Below are 21,404 nucleotides of genomic sequence, written 5' to 3'. Positions count from 1 at the left end.
AATTGATAGAAGAAAAAAAATGTTAAAAGGCACAAACATGCAGTTATAAAATAAACGTTATGGGGATGTAATGTACAGCACAGTGTATTATTTATGTATAACATAGTATAGTTAATAATATTGCATTACATATGTGAAAGTTGCTAAACTTAAAAGCTCTCACCACAAGTGAAAAAATTTTGTAACTATGTATGGTGACAGATGTTAAGTAGACTTACTGTGGTGATCATTTCACAATATATACAAATATCGAATCATTATGTTGTCTACCTAAAACTAATATAATGTTATATATCAATGATACCTCCATTTAAAAAAAGAAAAAATCACATGATCATCTCAATAGACACAGAGAAAACTTTTGACAAACTCAAACACCTTTCAGGATAAGAATGGGGTCCCAAAGGACACCATCATGAAAGTGAAAAGACAACCCACAGAATGGGAGAAAATACTTACAAATCATACATCTGATAAGGGATTTGTATCTAGAATACATAAAGAACTCTTACAACTTAATAAAAGACAACCTAGGGGCTGGCCCCGTGGCCGAGTGGTTAAGTTCGCGCGCTCCACTCCAGGCGGCCCAGTGTTTCGTTGGTTCGAATCCTGGGCGCGGACATGGCACTGCTCATCAAACCACGCTGAGGCAGCGTCCCATATGCCACAACTAGAAGGACCCACAACGAAGAATATACAACTATGTACTGGGGGGCTTTGGGGAGAAAAAGGAAAAAATAAAATCTTTAAAAAAAAAAAAAAGACAACCTAATTAAGAAATGGACAATGGACTTGAATAGACATTTCTCCAAAGAAGATATACCATGGCCAATAAGTGCATGAAAAGATACACAAAGTATTTTTTTTAAGATTTTATTTTTTTCTTTTTTCTCCCCAAAGCTCCCTGGTACATAGCTGTATACCTTCAGCTGGGGGTCCTTCCGGTTGTGGCATGTGGGATGCCGCCTCAGCATGGCTTGATGAGCAATGCCACATCCGTGCCCAGGATCCAACCTGACTGCCGAAGTGGAGTGCATGAACTTAACCACTCTGCCATGGGGCTGGCCCTGATACTCAAAGTCTTTAGTCATCAGGGTAATGCAAATCAAAACCACAATGAGATACCATTCACATCCACTAGTATGGCTACAATAAAAAAAGACAGACAATAGCAAGTTGGTGATAATGTTACCGCACAAAATTGGTTCTCTGCTTGATGCACGTAATGAGCCAATTAATTATGGCATCAGCCTTTGCGGGGAGAAATCAGCTTTTATTCTGCGAGATCAATCTTCAGGGAGACAGGGGGCAAGTGTCCTCAGATCCATCTCCTTGATTCAGGATTTGGGGCAAAATTTAAGAGGTTAGGGAGAATAGGCTGGCACACGGAAACACTGGAGGGACAGGTTTTGATTAGTGAGCTTCAAGCATTTATGGTAAGGTTTTAAACACTTATGACAGGGTTCTAAACATTTATGATGGGGTTCTAAACATTTTTGATGAAGTTGGGAAGGAATTTGAACACTGGATCTTCCTGAATGAGGGACCCCTGGCTTCTGACAGGAGTCTGACTTCCAAATTCCAGTCACGTCCCAGTTCTTTGGTTCCATGAGGAGGAGGATCTTTAGTTTTGAGGTTGTTTCAGGCCACGATTTCTTCTTTTACACATGCGCTGGCTACATGACTTTACAGATTTTCTGAAATGCAATTCTTAATCACTCTGTTGATAAGAGATGGGGTCAGTTGAACTGGTTCTGGAGGGCGTGCAGTTACAATAATATGGAGAAATTGGAACCCTCATACACTGCTGGTGGGAACATAAAACAATACAGCTTCTTTGAAAAATAGCTCGTCAGAAAGTTAAACATAGTCACCCTATGATCCAGCAATTCTACTACTAGGTATGTGCCCAAGAAAATTAAAAACATACACCTACACAAAAACTTGTACAAGAATGTTTACAAGCAGTATTATTCATAATAGCCAAAAAGTGGAAATAACCCACATGTCTGTCAACTGATGAATATATAACCAAAATGTTGCATATCCATATAATGGAATATTATTTGACCATAAAAAGGAATGAAAACTGACACATGCTGTAACATGGACAAACCTTGAAAATGTTACTCTAAGTGACATAAGTCAGACACAAAAGGCCACATACTGTATGATCCCACTTATATAAAATGTCCAGAATAGGCAAATCCATAGAAAGTAGATTAGTGGTTCCCAGCAGGTGGGGAAACATCCTAACCGATATAGGGTTTCTTTTGGGGTGATAAAAATGTCTTAGAATTAGATAGTCGTGATAGTTGCAAAACTTTGTGACTATACTAAAAATCATTTTATTGTACACTTTAAAGGGGCGAGTTTTATGGTATGCGAATCACATCTTTATATAAGTTAATAAATAAATAATTAATTAGACCAACTCTGTTTCTGACGCAAATTAGATCAGGGTTTGCTAGTGACTGAACACAGATATTGTCCAATTATTCTGAACATCAACTAGTGATGCTCATTTACAAGAAGGCAAATTTCTGCGAAGTAGTCCACCTCAAAATTTATATACCGAATAGTACATATTAGTTTTTATTGCTCTGATATATATTCAAGAATGTCTGTAATAATGGATTCTGCTCCAAAACAGTGATCACTCTAAAAGTTGCTGGAAATACGTGTATATTTACACCGCGTAAATTATGCAAATCCCACTTGTGTAAATAAAGTGAAAACATATTCATATGCAAATATAATAATGCCCCCCATTCTTCTGTTAAGCTAGTGTTTATTAGTTGTGGTCCAGCTTGAAATCTGCTTTTGCAGTCGTAGCAAATCTGAGGCTTTAGGCGATCTCCCGAGAGAGGTCTCTGGTGCTAGGATTTGTTTTACAGTTGTTAGGTTGAGGTGACAGGGACATTCAGATGTAAACACGGACTGAAACTGTGGACCCAGTTTGGGCCGATTTGTGTGTTGCTCTCTGCATCCAAATGAAGGAGATCAACCAATTTGGCGAAGAGAACCAAAACAAGCAAGACCAAGGACTGAATCTGAAGGATAATCACGTTTGGGGATGGAAGGAGGAAGTGCCAGTGAAGGAGAGGAAAAAGGAAAGCAGTCAGAGAAGAAGTTAAGACAGGCTCATTTCATTTGTACTGCTCCTGGAGAAGATGGGTCACCTGTCCGCCTGAGATGCTCAGGTTCCGAGTCCCCATCATCCCTGCATGCGTCTACGTCAGCCGAGGGAGAAAAGGGACACGACAGTCTGAAATATCAAAGTAGTGAGTAGCTTGGTTTTTTTCCTTCCCGTTTTCCCACTCTGCCTCTATCCACCCGCTCATCTACCCTTTGGTTTCCCCACGCCGTGCAAGCCCCGCCCTTGTTGAACCCTTAGGACTTTCTTCTTTATCGGCTGCCTGGTCGCGTTTGGCCCGGCTCAGCCGCCGTGACAAGGCCTTTGCGCATGTGCGGGGTGAAACTGAAAGAAGGTGAAGATGGCGGCGGCCAGGGCCGGTGTCCTGGGAGTCCGATGGCTGCAAAGGGCAGCCCGGAACGTGGTGCCGTTGGGTGCACGGACAGGTCCGCGAGAACAGTGTGGGAAGGGGATGCCTGAGGTTTGGTGTGTCAGGGGCAGGGTGGATGTCATGGATACCACGCCGGCCGTGTCCGGGCAGGGGGCGGAGGTGAAGTTGGTATGTCCAGAAGAGGGGGTGGAGGGTCTCGTGGTCCTGCGAGGTCTGGGCTCCGGCCTCCGCAGCCACTGCAGCCTGATGCCGTCAGGGTGGCAGGAGGAACGGGGTCGCTTACGACCTGCTCTGGTATGTCCTCCAGCCTCCCACATTACCAAGGATATGCTCCCGGGACCCTATCCCAAGACCCCAGAAGAACGGGCGGCCGCTGCCAAGAAGTATAACATGCGGGTGGAAGACTATGAGCCATACCCGGATGATGGCATGGGGTGAGATAGAGAGGGTCTGTTCGCACCTTGGTAGTGATGGGAGAAGGCCGGCTGGGTTTGGTGGCTCGACTCTGACCCTTTCCCCCGAACCTGCTCGTGACCCCTCAGAGTCAATGGAGTGGTTGCTTTTCTCGGTGGAGGGAGATGGGAGGGGATTGGTGAGCAGCTGCAGTCAAGAGGATTTCAATTTTCTCCTTGGCTCAGGCTGTTTCCTCAAATGAGGAAGCCGAGGTTTTAATAGCTCCCTTGAGGACCCCTGAATAGCAGGAACCTTCCTTGGCTCCATCCCGAGCGCAAGGTTTCATTTAGATCGAGCATCTGCTGGGCTCAGGTGCTGTCATTCAGGAGCTGGACTCCTGTCATGAGAACCTTATTTGTAGATGTAGTACTCTATATATGTGTGTATATCTTTCTTTAAAAAGTATGTTTGCTGTTAGGGCTGTGGAAATCGGAGCAACTTAAGTAGATTAACAGCCAAGTTCCTTACTCCAGTTGATGTTAGCCATGCTCTGCCCGACCCCGCCAGCCACATAAAATCCCTATGGTTAATTATCTGAGCTGATTACTGTGATCACCCCCATTTTCTGTCCTAGCATCACTCTTTCAATCGTGGTTTCAGCAGCCCGTATTTTTCTTGTTTTCCAATCATCTTCTGTGACATATGTCCAGTTGTCATCATTTCCTGTGTTTTATTGAGTTGTGGACAAGAGCAGCCTTGGTAGCAGTCTGTGTAAGTTGAACCTGGATTTGTTGGTGAAAACCCAGTTTAGCAAGAATTCCCTTGGGGTGTTTGAGACATGGAGATGTATACCAACTTGGTTGTTGAGGAACACAGTTGCTATGAAAACAATACTTTTCTAATCTGTACCCTTTTTGTTTTTATTCCAATTAGCTGGGTGACCTTGGGTTCAGACCCTAAACTTCAGTTTCATTTTCTGTCTAATGAGGGAATCAGAGTGATTGATGTCCTAAATTCCCTTCCAGCTCTAACATTATAACCTTTTGTGACTTTTTTTGTTCAAAAAAGGTAAGAAAAGCTTGTATATGTTATGTTTCAGAGTTTGACATGAACTTTTAATTACCATTTGGACCTCTGTGGTTAGTTCTATGCTTAGTGACTAGAACTTGAGATTTTGATTTGAAAGTCAGTTCCTTCGTCCTTAGAGGAAGCAGTTGTCTCTGTCATTTGGCTTCTCATCTCTGACATGAGGAGAGTGAATTGTCTGAGTGAGGCTGCTCAGAGCCTCTTCTAGAAGTTCTTCCTGTCTCCCAGGTATGGCGACTACCCGAAGCTCCCTGACCGCTCACAGCAGGAGAGGGATCCATGGTATGACTGGGACCACCCAGATCTGAGGCTGAACTGGGGTGAACCGGTGAGAGAACCATACCCGTTTGACTTTTCTTCCTTCTCCCTAATGTCTTCCTGAGGATTCTTTCTTTAACTCAAATGGCACTTCTCTGTCCAAGTAATAATAAGGTGTTCTGAGCAAGGAAGCAAGGTCTGGTGATCTGAGATCTGAGGTTCCATTTGTGGCACGTGGAATGGGACTTTTGGGAATCATCAAAGCTCTGTATTGTGAAAGTTGTGAACTTCCATGATTGAGCTGTCTCTGATCAGCAGGACGTAGACATAAGCCAGCATCCAGTCCTGTGGGCCAGAATATTGCCCAGGGCAGTAGGATGCCTTTGTCAAGCCTTGTATCAGGCTGTGATCACTCTGGACTACCTGCCTTTTTGGGAGGAGTAGTATGTGACAGTTATCTGCCTTTCTGCCTCAGATGCACTGGGACCTAGACATGTATATCAGGAACCGTGTGGACACGTCTCCCACGCCTGTTTCTTGGAATCTCATGTGTAAGCATCTCTTCGGCTTTGTGGCCTTCATGATCTTCATGTTTTGGGTTGGGGACACTTACCCCACCTACCAGCCCGTGGTGAGTATCTGAGAAGTGCTCTCTTAGGCACATTTACTTAGCCCCATTTCCTGGAGGAATGAAATCTCTGGAATAGGGATCCAGCCAATACCAAGCTTGGCTTCTTGGTAAGGCCTGGAGAGGGCCTTACGCACTGGCCTGGCACAAGTACCAGAGCACTGCTCCATGCCTACATCTTGGATCAGTCTGAATGAAAAGAAGCACTTTAGGACTAGGTGAGGAATGAACATGGAAGCCACCTAGTCTCTAGCGTTGCTGTTTGGGGACTCTACTTACCAATTATATTTCAGCAAGTGATCTTTCAAGGCAGAATCAAGGAATCCAGAGCTGAAACTTTATCCTTTGTTGGAGGTATGAAGGACATTTATTTCCCGTAGGGTACTGGAAGCAATTAAGTGTTTACTACAAGCATAGACGGTTATATTTTGGAGAATGTAAAGGACATAGAAAATATACTGTCTAGCTTTAAGGAAGTTTAATTTAGATAAGAAGAAGATTCGGATAAATGACATGAGGAACATTTGAACAGATACGGGAATTTGGCAGTTTTTGTGTGTGTGTATATATGTGTGTGTGTGTAGTGAATGTATGTTCTAAGGGGTATGAGGTGCTGTTAAGGAGAAGGGTTATGCTAGATACTAAAAAAAATACATAGGCTTTGGATTGAGGGGAGAAGTTGGAGATAATATTTGGGGCAAGAGAAGACAGGAGGAAGGAAGGAAAAGGAAAGTGAGTTAGCTGGAGTGGAATAAGCATATAAAATAGTTCCTTGATAACCAGCTGCACTGGTTGCCTGGAGAGCTGCTAAAAATTTCGGGTTCCTGGGCACCACTTCCTGGAGAACCTAATTCAGTAGCTCCACAGTGGGGTTCTAGAATCAATATTTAACAAGTCCCCAGGTAATTCTGATGTCCCGGGAGATCAGGTGTGGAAATTGCTGTGTTAAAAAATATTGTGAGGCGAGTCAGTCAGTCAGGTTGGGCAGCTTTCATTGCATGGCTAAGGGATTTGGACTTGATGGTAGAGTAACGCATTAATTCAACAAATATCTATGAGGCCCCTACTATATACCAGGTGCAGAGCATGCTAGGGATTGGGGTATAGTGGTGACTTAGTCTGTCTCTGGGCAGCAGGGAGCCATGTTGGGCTTTTGAACAGGAGAATGACATAACGAAGGCTAGGTTTTTAGGAAGATTAATCTGGGAGTAGTCTGCAGGATATATGGTAAGGAAAGGAACTGAAAGCAGGGAGGCTGCTGTGTTTGCAGTTGGCTGCTCAGTGCTACCTCTGCAGAGATAGTCAGTGTCCCGATGGTAGCTGGTATGTGTATGTGCACTGACACAAGCCTTCCTACCAAGTCCCAGGGGCCCTAGGCTGGAGAGTGCACTTAGGGCTGGTGTGAGCGCTAACTTCACTTCAGGAGAGCAAGAAACAGTGTGGTTCTTCCATTTTTCAGTTCTGTAAGCACATCACCCTTTTCTCCTCCCCTTGAGCTGTGTTCTCTGACAGCTGTTTGTTGGTAAAGCCAGCAGCCCCTAAAGCACATCCCAGTCGTGTCTCCTCTGTGCTTTCTTCCACCACTGCTCCTGCACACCTCATTTGCTGGGCCACTTTAGTGGTGGAACCATTAGAGGCTGGGTGATTTTAAGGAGATTGAGTCTGTCTCAACCCCGAGAGAGGGATGGATGCATCATCTCCTTTAGAAAGCGTGGCTTCTCTCTCTGTCTCACACACACACACACACAAAATGTAGGCACCACTTCTCTTACAATCTAGGCTTTCTCTCTGCCTTGGGCTGAGCAGGGACGAGGAGTGCTGTTCATGCCATTCTAGCCCAGCTGGATCTGACCAGAGGCTACCATGTACCCATTTACCGTGTGTGATTGTTAACTCCGAGTTGGGGGAAGCTAGGTATTGGCTGGATGTATGCTGTTCTTGCTGACCTGTGTTTTTTCCTTAGGGGCCAAAGCAGTATCCTTACAATAATCTGTACCTGGAACGAGGCGGTGATCCCACTAAAGAGCCTGAGCCGGTGGTTCACTATGAGATCTGAGGAAGCTTCATGGGCTTTGTGCCCCCCGACTCTCATTTCTAGAGATTTAACCTTAATGAAATCCCTAATAAAACTTAGTGCTGTGGTATCTGTGCCTCATTTCCACAGGAATAGACACTGCTGTGAGGAACCTTGTCCTTTTCCTTTTGTTCTGCCTGCTGTCTGTCCCCACCCTCTCCGCCCGTTGGAGACCGGAAGGCCAGGAGGGCAGAGGGAGTTAAGCACAAGAAGATGTTCATTTTGCCAGGACTGTGAAGGCAGTTGAGCAGTTGAGGGTTCCAGTTGTGTGGCAGGTGGTAAGGGTAGCTCCTTTTCCCATTTACGTGGCTGAAGAAGGAAGATATGTTCCTGATTTCCCAAGTTGGAACAAGATTTATTTCCCATAAAAAACCATTTTATAGTGGTTAGTTTAAAAACAAAATTGTACTCTTAACATGTTTCCAGTATATTATGGGATAAATAGGTGTTTCTTGACTGGCCAGGGCTGTGACTGCCTCTAATGTTATTTGTTTTAAGAATATGTATTCCTTATTCCAAGCAACTTCTAAATCCTGGCTTCTTTTAGTTGACAATACGTATATTTATGAATTAGAGACAGTTCAATGAGTTATTCTGAACTTGTGCATGGCTTTTGTTACCTTGATTTATTCAGGCACCTCAAATAGCCTTAGAAAGCAGAAAATCATGTTTTTGAGGGTCTATCTCAGTGTATCTGTATTTAAGTAAACCAACTCATTTCCTTTTCGTCCCTTTGGGGACATTTTCTTAAATTACAATCATCACCTGAAAACCTGTGCCATAAAAAAGCATATATTCAACCTGACCTATAGAAGCAATTCCATTCAAGTTAGATACGGGTTCTTTAGTGGTTGCCCAGGTAGTGAAAGAGACTTGTAAGAGAAGTGGGTACTTCTACTAAAATGCCGCTCTTTGAAGCTCTCCACTGTCTTCATTCTCTGTCCTCTATAGCACTTGATAGTCATTTATTTCACCAACATCTGTGTGCCTTATAGGCCCTGGGAATATAAAATTGAACAAGATAAAATTGCCTTCTAGTAGTTATATAGAAGAGGAGACTGGCAGTTACAAAACAAGGTGAAAAGAATTTCTAAGAGATGTGTGAGTTGAAAGAAGAATGCACTTTTTATTTTTTAAAATCATGTCCTGCTTGAAACTGACCTTATGCCTTTGGTTCAGATGTCTTTTGGAGCACTCCATCTGTGACACTTCTGCCTCATTCCCTAATTTGAGTTGCTGCCTGAGGTTCAGTATTCAACGCTGTTTACTTCCCCTCAGGTCTCATCCACTGTTGTGCTAAGAAGTTCAAGAAATATTTACTGAGTACTTAGTACATAGCGAGTGGGCAGGCACAGACAATGCCCTAAATTGTCTTCTTTCCTGACTTCAGAACTCCCAAGTCAGGAAATCTAGAGTTGTTTCTCAGTGACTTGGGGAGCCCTGTCATAACTGGCTCACTATGTTTGGAGGTATATCAGATGGAAATAACTGCATTAAATGAAAGTATTCAATCAAATAACTTAGGTCTAAGATCTTCAGCTGCCTACAGAACACTTATTTAGAAATGCCATTAATTCCCTCAACAGAAAAAATATAATCCTCTTTTCACCTCTCCCTCCAAGTGCTTAACCTTTACTAGTCACAAGAGCCTGTCCAGGTTTCCTTTACAGTCACTGCCACCGATTTAATCCAGGCCTGCATCACCTGGTAACTGATTGTTCTATTAGTCTCCTAATTTGAGTCCTGCCTCCAGCTCTGTTCTCTCTTCAAGAGGACCCATGTTGCTAGTCTCAAAATACAATCTTTATCTTATTGCATTTCTACCCATAATTTTCAGTACCTCCCAATTATCTGCGGAGTTGAATTGGTATTCCACGGTCTGTATCCAGCCCAGTCCCCCAACCATAGCCTCTTCATGGCATGGGAAATGTCAGGTTGCCTACTAGCCGATTGAGCCCCTTCTTGTGGAACGTCACCTGTCTTGCAGCTTCAAGATACAACACCCATCTCCTGTCCCTGAAACCTTTCAGGAAGCCCCTGGTCTACAGGAGCCTCAACCTCCACACACCTATATCTGTTTATTAGTTCAACCAACAGTTTTGGGGCACCAGTTGTTGCTGGGCTGCAGTGCATCACTCACGGCTATTAATGACCTCGATTGCTTTTTACCTTTTCAAGTAGGAATCTACTGATTGCTCCTGGAGCTAGGGCCAGGTCTTCTCCAATAAGTAGATGATGAGTTAGTATTTTCCCTTTTCAGAAGCTGCCCCTGGAGCCTGGCTCAAATTGAATAGACCAGAACTTTATGGTCGCAGGATCTGACCCACTGCGCCGTAAGTGCGCAATCACAGGACGGGGGGGGGAGGCCCGATTAAAAGCTCTGTATAATCTTATTATATCTTCTCCGTGGGTCAGCCGGGTCCTCCGCCTGGCGCTTCGCGGCGCGCTGGGCGAGGGGTGCCCTGCGGGCCAGGACCGCTTTTGGCCCTCCGCAGCCGCCGTCCACAGCGCCCAGCTGAACCCAAAAGCCCTTCGGGCAGGACTCGCTCCCGTTCCGCCGCACTTGACCCCTGACCTGGGCTCTCCGCACAGGTTGGTTTTCCCGGTCTGACTGGGCCCCCTGAGAGCCGAGGCCGTGCTGGGACCCGAGCGCGCCGCAGGGAGCGCGCCCTCCCCGGGGACCCCGGCCCGCGCCTGCGCCGCGCCCCGCCCAGTGAGCCCCTCAGACCCCCCGCTGCCCCCGCCCTCGGATTGGACCCGGCTCCGCTGTCCCCGCGGCGCCCGGGTCCCTCAGCCCGCCCAGGGTGTCTCCTCAGCGCTGCCCTAGCGCCTTCGCAGCCGCTCTGGGCCCGGAGCCCGCACCGAGTCTCTGCGACCTGCGGGGCGGGGAGGCCTGTCGGCAGGAGCCCGGCGCGCCGCGCTGGGGCAGGGCCGGAGAGAAGCCGTGCTCACCGCCCTCCGAAGGGCCCGGGCCGCCACGGGAGCGGGCCACCTCCAGCCCTGCCAGAGCCTGTCCCGCTCGGGTTGCAGGGTCACAGCTCTCCCCCGTTCAGCGCCCCCCTCCCCCGCCCGCCATTCTCACCCCAGCGGGCGCCCTTTTGTGAACAGATGTCTCTGAACAAACTAGTTTAAAAGCCCATCTTCCCAATTTCTAGACTGTCAGAGGTTTAAACACGTTCTGGAGTTTAGTTTGGTTTAGACTAGTATAACGGTTAAAAGCACTGGGCTCTGGAGGCCGATTTGGGGTTCACGTCTCGGCCTAGCCAGTTTTCTTCTCTGTAAAGTGGGGATGATAATAGTACTTACTTCATAGAACTGTTGTGAGAATTAAATGAGATGTGCACGTCAAACGCACTACTCGAAGCTCCTGCTTTTGTTAAGGGATCTTTCCCCAGAAACCTGAAAATGGCTTTGACCAGCAGGTGGCACTGGTGACTATAGCATGATGTGTAGTCTGTCAGACGATACCTGATGTAGCCTCAAGAGTTTAGAGGGCCCTTGGAAGTCTTGGCTGAATTGACAGCCTGAAAGTTTCTTCGCACAGGAAAGTGCGTTAGAGATTAAGTGATACTACCTCCTGTTTTTGTAGGTTGGGACTAACCTGACTGTGGCTTGCTCAAGCAGGTCACTGTGGGTCCCAAGTTTCCTCCCTCAAGTTCAGTGTTAATTTTTTGTTTAACTTTTCTGCGGCTTTGCTAGCTTGTTGGGATGGCATCTTGAATATGCATTAGAATTGGATTGGAAACCACAGAGTAAAAATGGATGTCTGCATTCATTTAATAAATACTATCAAGCGCTTATTATGTGCCAGACGTTGTTCTGGCACTGGTTATAACATGGTGAACAAAGCAGGCACAGTGCTAGGTCTTAAGGAGTTTACTTATTAGTGGAGACCAACAATGTAAATGTAAATAAATATATAATTATAAATTGCTATGAAGAAAAAAATGGAGGCTGTTTCTGATTGGGTGGTTCACCTCTCTGAGGAGGTGAGAAGCTGAGCTCAGAAGATGTGATAAGGAGCCAGTCATGCCGAGAATGAAAGACGGAGCATTCAAAGTGTAGGAAACAATTTACAGAAGCGCTAAGGTGGGAAAAAGTCAGGAGAGGAAATAAAGGCTAATGCGGCTGGGGCACAATGAATAAGGGGGAAGTAGCGAGAGATGAGGTTGAAGCAGTAGGCTGGAGCTTTTGAGCAGGGCCATAATAAGGGGTTTGATTTTTATTCTGAGTGTGATAGAAGCTGTTGAAAGATTTTAAGCAAGGAATGCTAAGATCCTATTTTTGATTTTAGAAGCTCACTTGTGCTGCTATGTAGAGAGTGAATTGGGCGATGGTATGAGTAGCAGGGAGATAACCAAGGAAGATAATTGCAGTAATCCAGATGAGAGGTGATGGTATCTTCAAATACAGTGGTGAGGGTGGAGATAGAGGAAAGTAGACAGATTAATATATATTTTGGAGATAAAATCTAGAATACTTAATGACAGATTAGAAGCGAATAAAGGGAAGGAGAGATCAAGGGTGATTTTCAGGTTTCTGGGTTGTGCAATTGGGTAGATAGTGGTACCATTTACTGAGATGAAGAAAACTGGAGGAAGAACAGATGTGGTGGGAGGAGATGGTGGAATAGAGAATTCCATTTTAGACAGACTAACTTTTAGGTATCTTTGCTCTATCCAAGTCAAAATATTTGATTAGCAGTTGTATATAAGAACTTGGAGCTCAAAGGAGAGATTTGTCTTGGAGATGTAAATCTGAAGTCATTAGGATATGCGTGATATTTAAAGTCAAGGGAATGGATAAGATCACTGAGAGATTGTCTGGTTTGAGGTTATCGTCACCAGTCGGCATGTGGCAACCAGTGTAGTTTAATATCTTTTAGGGTTTAAAGCATTAGATTTCAATAATTGGGGAAATGAATTGTCCTTACAGATCTACAGATGGTCATGTATTTGTCACCCCGTGTTGCCCTGAAATGCCCGATCCCATGATGGAGAGAGAGAAACAAGATCTGTCCACAGGTGCTCCCTGGATCTGCCCTTAAGCTTGCTGATTTCTATTTTAGTGGGCTGAGGGTCATGTCAGTTTTCTGCCACCTACAGGACAGACCATGAAGCTGAAGGAACTTGAGCGGTCAGCTGTCCAAGTGTGGAGCCCAGCCAGCCAGTACCCTGTGTATCTGGCCACAGGTATGGTAATAGGATCCAATGGAAGCACATAGGTTGAGGGGAAACTTAGTACTATCCAGAATTCTTTATTGAGCTTCAGAGTCATGGAAAGGTGGGGTTGGCAAAAGCAAACAGATGTTAAGTGTTTTTGGTACCTGGGGCAGCCTTGAACTATGGCTCAAGCTAGGCACCTCATGCTTGCTTTGGACTTAACCATTTGAGAAACAGTATACGTAGTCCTCACCTGTTCTTCCTCTTCTCCCCTCCCTAATCATTTGTACCCCAAATCCATGCATATATTGTTGCTCATATGCTGCCTCTTCCTGACTTTTCCTGTGCCTAGGAACATCTGCCCAGCAGCTTGATGCCTCCTTTAGCACAAATGGCACATTGGAAATCTTTGAGGTTGATTTCAGGGACCCCTCTTTGGACTTGAAACGCAAGGGAGTCCTTTCTGCCTCAAGCAGGTACTGTGTCTGAACTGTTGATGGGTAGCAGGGCAGATCCTGACGTAGACCCTGATGGGGAATCCTGGGAGTGGTGTGTGCTTCTCAGGGCTCATGAGGAGACAAGTGAGAGGAGAAAGGCCTTCACCAAGTTGGAGAGAAGTTAACTCTGGGTTTATTTTGCAAAAGGATTTTAAAAACACCCACTCCTAGGGCTGGCCCGTTGGCGCCGCAGTTAAGTTTGCATGTTCTGCTTCAGCCACCTGGGGTTTGCCAGTTTGGATCCCAGGTGCGGACCTATGCACCACTTGTCAAGCCATGCTGTGGTAGGCATCCCACATATAAAATTAGAGGAAGATGGGCAGAGATGTTAGGTCAGGGCCAGTCTTCCTCAGCAAAAAGAAGAGGATTGGCAGCAGATGTTAGCTCAGGGCTAATCTTCCTCAAAAAAAAAAAAAACAAACCCACAAAAAACACCCACTCCCACCTTTCTGGTCAGCAGCAGCAGCAGTGTCGGGCAGAATCATGTGATAGAAATGACTCACAGAAGCCTGGACCCGTAGGTACCTGATTTCTCTCTGAACCTAGAACCATTGGCTATTTCCTCACTTGGTTCGTGTGAGGATAACAGCCTTGCACAACATCTCCCTTTTCTGCCAGTGGGAGGCGAACGAATGATTCTTTCCTCATTGCTCTTAGGCACTGATTGGGTACTCATGGATTTCCTGGCTCTGGCAGGCTTACAGGGCTGGCTACTAGCATTTAATGGGCACATGTATATATACCAGCCACTATGCTAAGGGTTCCGCCTGTTTTATTTATTCCTCCGAATGAGCCTAAGCAATAAATACTATTATTCCCATTTTGCATAGGAGAGAGCCAAAACTGGGAGAAGCTAGAATTTAAGTCTAGGCCTGTCGGACTCCAAAAATCCACCTTCTTTTCATTATTCAACGGCTCTTTTATAGGTTTTGTAAAGATAAGGCTTATGGTCAGAAGCAATGGTCTTCAAATTTGGACCATCAGGAAAAATGAATATTCACTATACTTGTTATAGATTAAATGTAAATAATATGCATATATTACTGTACTAGTAACAAAATGCAATTTCTATAACTTTTTAGATTAAAATATTAATCTTTTTCTTATAGCCCAGAGAATTATCTTGCCCATCCCATTTTAGAGATTGGTCTGCTTTCCACCCTCTTGTGCATTGTTTGATCCATCTAAGAGATTAGACAGAAGTACCTCTTCTTTCTTTTCATGGTTTAACCTAATAATGAAAAGTTAGTTCTTGTTCTCCCTTTCTTGAGCCCCTGTATCACTTTATGATGGTATCCCTTATTTTGCAGGTTTTTTACATCTCTTTGTATTTCCAGTACCTGTACCTTTTGAAGAGCAGGCACTGGAGGGTTTACGAATAACGATGAGATATTCTTAGCCTTTAAGCAAGCATTTCAGAAAGGGCCCCTGAAAGGAGTGAGCTAATTCAATAATGTTTATACTCCTGGAGATAAGAAAAGAGGCCAAGGGCTCTTATCCTTGACCAGCCAAGCAGCAGCTTCAGCACAGTAGTGACTCCTTAGGGCTAACAGTCCCTAAGAAAGAGGCAGTATAATTGCTTAAGAAATCTTAAAACTGAATCCTAAAATCCATATGGACAGAGATTTTTGTTTCTTTTGTTCACTGCTGTATCTCTAGTACCTAGAACAGTGCCTGGCATTAGGTGCTTAACAAATATTTGTTGAATGAATGAGTGATATTAGAAACTTAGGGGGTAACAAACTAAGCATTCATGTCCACCACTTCAGTTAGTTATAGTTAGTCTTCAGTTAGTCTTAGTGCCTTAAGAGCTTTTCAGGGGTGATGATCTGTTTGTTTTGCAGCCAAGTAGATGAAGGGACCGTTTTTGAAACGTTGGTACTAAATTCAGGAATTGTGAAATTCACCTCATAGCCTGCTCCACCCTGCAGGGATTTGGGATCTATAACCCAAATAAATACTACAGTCAACACTATTGATAGTATTTCATCCCTGCTATCTTTTTCCCACCTCTATAATTGTGTCCACAGATTGCTTCTCAGTCCCAAAGACCTAAGGGATTCCCTCTGACATAGTTGTGTTGGGATCTTTCTGAAGAAATCATCTTAGACACCTCAGGGTCTAAGACAGCCACTTCTTTTTGTTCCAGTCTGGGTTAGGTTGCATCACAAACTATTGACCAAGATGATCAGGGTAGATAGAGGGCTACCCATCCTTTGCTTTATGCTTCCCTCTTTCTTTTCTTTTCTTTTTTTCACCTTCTGTGTGGTTTAGTGGAAAGCACAGTTGTGTTGGGTTGCAGCCTTGGCTAAAGCTATGTGACTTTGAGCAAGTTGAGTTCCATCAGTGGTCTTAGGTTTCCTCACTTATGAATAAAGAAGAGGTTGTACAAGATGACTTCTAAGAACGTACTGAGCTCCAAATTCAGGCCTTATGTTCAGTTTCTTATTCCCTTTCTTTTTCTAGCTTAGTCTCCTTCTTTTTTCCTTTTTTCTTAACTCCTCCTTGTGTCTCTGTATTATTACACATAGACTTTTCACAATCTTCCCCTTTCCTTTGCCTGCTCTTTTCACTAGACCCATGCCCCAACCACATCTGAATCCTGAAGATCCTCTTATCCTCAATTCGTGATGCATCAGAGAAATACCTACTTAGAAATACCTGACTGAAAGGGGGAATGTTGTGAAACACTGGTGTGGGTGTAGGTAAGGGACAGCCTCAAGCTATCAATAGTCTAGAGAAAGTGCAAGGATAAATGTCACTGGATGCAATCAGAATCAATATGGATTAGCATGTGCACTGAAGCAAGCGATGTTTGGTGTGTTAGATGAATCTCGCTCAAGAAGAAGGGTTTCTGGGAGAATAATACATTGTTTATGTATTGACTTTTGAACTGAGGACGTAGCTGCTGTAGCTGAATTGATGTCAGAGACCAGTGTGTAATTTGCTACACTCCATCCTCCATCTACACTGAGGTTCTACATCTCTGAGTGGCCTCTGTAACCTCTATATGACTCATCTTCTAGTAACATGGAGAAAGTAGGTGATCTATCTTTCAGTATCTTTATCTCAGTTCTAGCTAGCTACTTGGGGAGCACTGTGACCTCTCTTTGAGTGCCTGTGAAGGAAGAACACCAAGCAGAAAAAGATCACTTTGTGTACTTCTCTTAGTTTTTCTGTTTCCAAGACTTGCCTTCTCTCTCTGGAGACATCAAGATCAGAGTAGAGAGAGTATGGGCTTTGTTATTAGACAGACCTGGGTTCAAATCCCGGCTCTGCCATCTTCTGCCCTCTTGGGCACATAACTTCTTTGACCGTGTTTTCTCCACTGTAAACTCGGGATGCATAGTAGGCACATAATAGGCTGGTGCATACTAGGCATTCAGAAAAGTAGTTCTCCTCTTGGACAGCTATTGCTCCACTCCACTGCCTTCATTCCCCAGTTGGGAGCACTACCTTCAGCGTGCTGTTTGACTTTTAGGAAACTTAGATTTTCTCAGCTCTTTTGGCCTGGATGTGGGCAAACTCTATTTCACTTTAGTTCACTAGCGTGAGGTTGGGATTTTTCAAAAAGAAACTTACTAAGCAAATAAAAGCAAAATCCAAAACAGAGAAGTACATAAGTCATGGAAGCAAGAATTTATACAGCACATATTCCTAATCATAAGGTAGCTGAAGCTTGGCCTCAGAGGAGCTTAGTTGGTGCTACATTCAGGTCTCAGACATCTCAGTTTCTTCTCTTCAGCCTTATCTTTTCTTGCCAGAAGCATAGCCATGAGCTGGTTGTTAGGGCTGGGTTTATCTTGATGAAGTTCAGCTTCTTCCTGTGGTGTTCTAGGCCGGTATGCACTCTCACGTATCTGTAGCACAGTGGTTTTCAACCCTGGCTGCTTGTTAGTATCACCTGGGGGCTCTTGTTAAAAATGTAGACTCTGAGGGCCTATCTCTAGAAATTCTGCTTCACGAGGTCTGGGTGAGAATCAAAGAACCAGTGTTTTCTTTAGGTGCCAGCCATCATTCTCTGAGGCTGTATGGTCTCCATCATTGCCATCATTATCATGCGAACCTCTTTATCAGAGACTTCCACCTGTATTCTCATATTTTGAAAGTTCCCACCTTGCTATACAAACTCTTTTCCCTATACACCCTCCTTAAATCTCTTAGCTCCTATTTTCAGGTCAAAGGCCATCTTTTTTGTTTTTTAACTTTTTATTTAAAAAATATTAAAACATAGAAAAGTTGCACAATGTTACAGTGAACAGTCATATACCTTCACTTAGATTCAGCTGTTAAGAGTTTGTCACATTTGCTCACATGCTTGTGCACTCTCTCTACACACACACGCATGCACATGCATGCACACACAGAGCTACCTGTGTATTCCCTGTCCATTTGCAGAGCAGAGATGCTTGACACTCCTTGAGCTCACTGAATAGTGAAGTCCCCTTCCTTGCCTGACTCATCCCAGTTGTACCCACTCTCCCAGGTGTTCGCCATCGTGTCCTATTTGGGCTCCAGCTTCACCCTCACTAGTGATTAACAATAGGAATGTACTTTATATATGCTTACCGAAAGAAAATCATTTCGTCACATCCTATGTTCTGCATTTTGGTCACTCTAAAGTAACTGGGCCCTTTTCTTCAACCCTTTGGTGACACCCCCTTGAGGTCTCAGGTACCTTTTACTGTGGTCTCGGTCATGTGTTCTGACCACACTGAGGTCACTGGACCGCTTCTACCATTCCCATGTGAGTTTTTCACTGGCCATACCCTCCTCCAATTCCTCTGTGACCTATTATGGGCTTCTCTAGCTACTCGTTAACTTGCCCTCTGCCCACACTGAGCTCTAGCCCCTGGATGTCATGGCAACCTCTTGAGCCAGTATGGAACACACATTCTTTTGCCACATTTTTCTGAACACATTAAAATCAGTGCAACCTTAGAAAACATAGCCTTTCTGACAGTAGCTTTAGAGCCACCATTTGTGTCAGCTTTGCTCTTTTGTTCAGATGCTGACGTCCTAACTGGTGCTTAGCTCCTCACTTCTGACAGGTTGGCTCTGCTCTAATGACTGGCCCAACAGGTTCCTGCCCAGTCACCCCACTCAATTTCTTTGCTGACTGTCCCAAGGTGTGGGAACATTTCATTTCAGTTGGAGTCTAATGAAATCATTTGATGTGAAATCTGGCTTCTCTGAAGGGCTGTGGAAATATCCTTGGCTAGCAGCTGTGAAATGGAGGACAGACCATCTATGAGGCTTTGGAGATTTCACATGCTTTCCCTAAGGCTTTGCAGAGGGCCTAGGGTCCACCTTTTTCTTTTCTGCAAGACACTGGCAGTGTCTTGTTAGAAGCATCCTCAGAAGGCCAGAAAAGTGTTTCCCAAGTGGTGTGTTTATTCTTTGTGCCTCTCTGTCTCTAGGGCTGGCCCATTGCAGCCACGTAGCAGCTCAGTGGGCCAGTCACACGGGAGAGGCATGAGGTGGAGAGGTCCTTGGGTCTTTTCTCACTTCCACCTTGAGAGGGAAGAGGGGATGGCAATTGTTGGTCTCAGGAACCTGCTTTGAGTCAGGTATAGAAGAGTTTGGATCTTCCTCTAAATAGAAGACAGCATTCTATGATGGTTAAGAACTCTGGTTCTCATAAGAAATGATGAAATCCGGCTATCTATGACAGCGTGAGTAGACATTGAGGGTATTATGCTAAGTGAAATAAGTCAGAAGGAGAAAGTCAAATACCATATGACCTCACTCATAAGTAGAAGATAAAAACGACAGAAAACCACATGGCAACATAGATTGGATTAATGGTTACTAGAGGGGAAGAGGGGACAGAGGAGGGCAAAGGGGTGATTAGGGACACGTGTGTGGTGATGGACTATAATTAGTCTTTGGGTGGTGAACATGATGTAATCTACACAGAATTCGAAATATATTATGATGTACATCTGAAAGTTATATAATGTTATAATCCAATGTTACTGCTATAAAAATTAAAATAAAAATAATTTAAAATAAAAGAACTCTGGCTCTGAAATAACTTGGGCCTGGCTTTGAACCTTGACTCTGCCACTTCCTACAGAAGTTTCATAACTTCTCTGTGCCTCAGTTTCCTTACCTGAAAATAGAGTTAATAATAATACTCCATGGGCTTGTTGAATATTAAATCAGCTAATCCATGTAAAGCACTTAAACAGTGCCTGGTATATAGCAAGTATTCAATAAGTGTTAGTTGTTGATGAGTTGTGAAGATTAAGTGAAGTAATCTATTCGAAGTATTTATCACTGGGGCTATATAACCCCAATAATAGTAACTTTAAAAATAGTCTCCCCACACAACTCCAAGGCAATGGCCTCCTGGCTTCTAGTATAACACAGATGGAATATTTATTCAGAGAAGGGGCAAGATGGGGCAGAGGAGACCTCTGTTCTGTGTCTGGGAAATGAGGGAGACGGGGAGGCCCCAGCTAGGGGTGGGGATGCCTGCATAACGGCAGAGGCTGACAAAGACACCTACCCTCTGCTTACTGCTGTGGGACCTGAGTTGGTGCTGATGCCAGTTCCTCCTCTTTGTAGGTTTCACAAGCTGATCTGGGGGATCTTTGGCACTGGGCTTCTGGAAGGCTCCGGGGTTATTGCAGGCGGCGGGGACAATGGCATGCTTACTCTGTACAATGTGACCCACATCCTGTCATCGGGGAAGGAGCCTGTGATTTCCCAGAGACAGAAGCACACCGGGGCTGTCAGAGCCCTCGACTTTAATCCTTTCCAGGTACTGCATTTCAGTTGGTCAGACATGGCCAAGCCATAGAGCAACAGATCTGAATGGAAGCATTCACTTGTGACCTCCAGTTTGTAACTCTGAACCTTCCCCAGGCTGTTATGGGGGAGGCTGTAGCAGTCCCAAATGGGGCTCTCTTTCCTGCTCTCATCTCTTCCCGGGAGGGTATCTCCAAAGGCCTATTCTTCATACAGGGCAATCTCCTGGCCTCAGGGGCCAGTGATTCTGAAATCTTCATTTGGGATTTGAATAACCTGAGTGTGCCATTGACCCCAGGATCCAAGTCACAGGTGAGGAGGCTCTCAGGGCTGCCTGCTTAGAGTGTGCAGCTGATTTTCCCAGGGAAAGTCTTGGGTTCTGGAGACAGCCAGAGCACAGGAGATTTCAGTCTTTACCACTGGAGGGCAGTAAAGCTCCACCGACTAACATGCTACCGGCCAGATAATAGCAGGAACTAAGGGAAGGGTAAGGGTGGGGGGAGGGTTGTGGTCATTAACCATCCTAGGAGTTTCTGGAAGGAAAATGAAGAAGGGTGAGGAGTAACAAACATTGAGTGGAGGAGTGAGAATACTCTTTATCATAGTATAGCTTAGGCAGGGTTAGGTAGAGCTCTGGCCTCAGCGGAGACGGGGCAAGAGTAGGACACCCAGATATACCCTTGTCCTTTGTGTGCGGAGGGCCAGCCTTGGCTCTGTGTCTGGTTCTCCCGTGCATTTGGGGGTCTGGGGTATCTTTGTCTCTTGAGTGTACCTGTCTGTCAGTCTGTAACTGGGCCCATCTTTTTGCTTCCTGGCTTTTCTCTATCTTATGCTTACAGTATCATGAGGTAAGTTAAGTGTGAATTTGTTAGAACCTGATGCCCTAAAAGTAGCAATGGCTTTTCTTTCTGCCTCACTCTCTCTGGGCTTCCTGGGTGTCTATGTTTCCCTCCCTCCCTCACCTTCCTCCTTCTCTCCCTCTCTCTTTGTCATAGACAAGAGGGCTGCTTTTAAATCTTGCCT

At 44.8% G+C, this 21,404-nt stretch overlaps 2 protein-coding genes across 6 annotated transcripts in view; both read left to right on the top strand.

Moving 5' to 3' along the window:
* The first annotated feature begins 3,423 nt into the window (after window positions 1-3,423).
* NDUFB8 (NADH:ubiquinone oxidoreductase subunit B8) lies at window positions 3,424-8,036 on the top strand. Its single transcript, XM_046655204.1, has 5 exons — window positions 3,424-3,582; window positions 3,835-3,961; window positions 5,235-5,334; window positions 5,740-5,895; window positions 7,856-8,036. Exons 1-5 carry the CDS (start codon window positions 3,498-3,500, stop codon window positions 7,946-7,948), a joined length of 561 nt encoding a protein of 186 aa, XP_046511160.1. The 5' UTR covers window positions 3,424-3,497; the 3' UTR covers window positions 7,949-8,036.
* Window positions 8,037-10,325: 2,289 nt separating this feature from the next.
* The window catches only part of SEC31B (SEC31 homolog B, COPII coat complex component), a 30,313-nt gene continuing 19,234 nt past the window's right edge, over window positions 10,326-21,404 (top strand). Inside the window, exons 1-5 of one of the 5 annotated variants that reach the window (XM_046654671.1) lie at window positions 10,326-10,558; window positions 13,072-13,158; window positions 13,481-13,604; window positions 20,199-20,394; window positions 20,598-20,693. In XM_046654671.1, coding sequence (XP_046510627.1) covers window positions 13,080-13,158; window positions 13,481-13,604; window positions 20,199-20,394; window positions 20,598-20,693 — 495 coding nt within the window. In that variant the 5' untranslated portion in view covers window positions 10,326-10,558; window positions 13,072-13,079. Of the gene's footprint in view, window positions 10,559-12,931; window positions 12,991-13,071; window positions 13,159-13,480; window positions 13,605-20,198; window positions 20,395-20,597; window positions 20,694-21,404 lie in introns of those variants that run through there. The other 4 variants (XM_046654670.1, XM_046654674.1, XM_046654672.1 and 1 more) reach the window with 4 other exon arrangements.

This window comes from Equus quagga, chromosome 2 (assembly GCF_021613505.1).
Source record: "Equus quagga isolate Etosha38 chromosome 2, UCLA_HA_Equagga_1.0, whole genome shotgun sequence".
NCBI lineage: Eukaryota > Metazoa > Chordata > Mammalia > Perissodactyla > Equidae > Equus > Equus quagga.
Note: the sequence above shows the minus strand (reverse complement) of the source record. Positions and strands in the feature narration are given on the sequence as shown.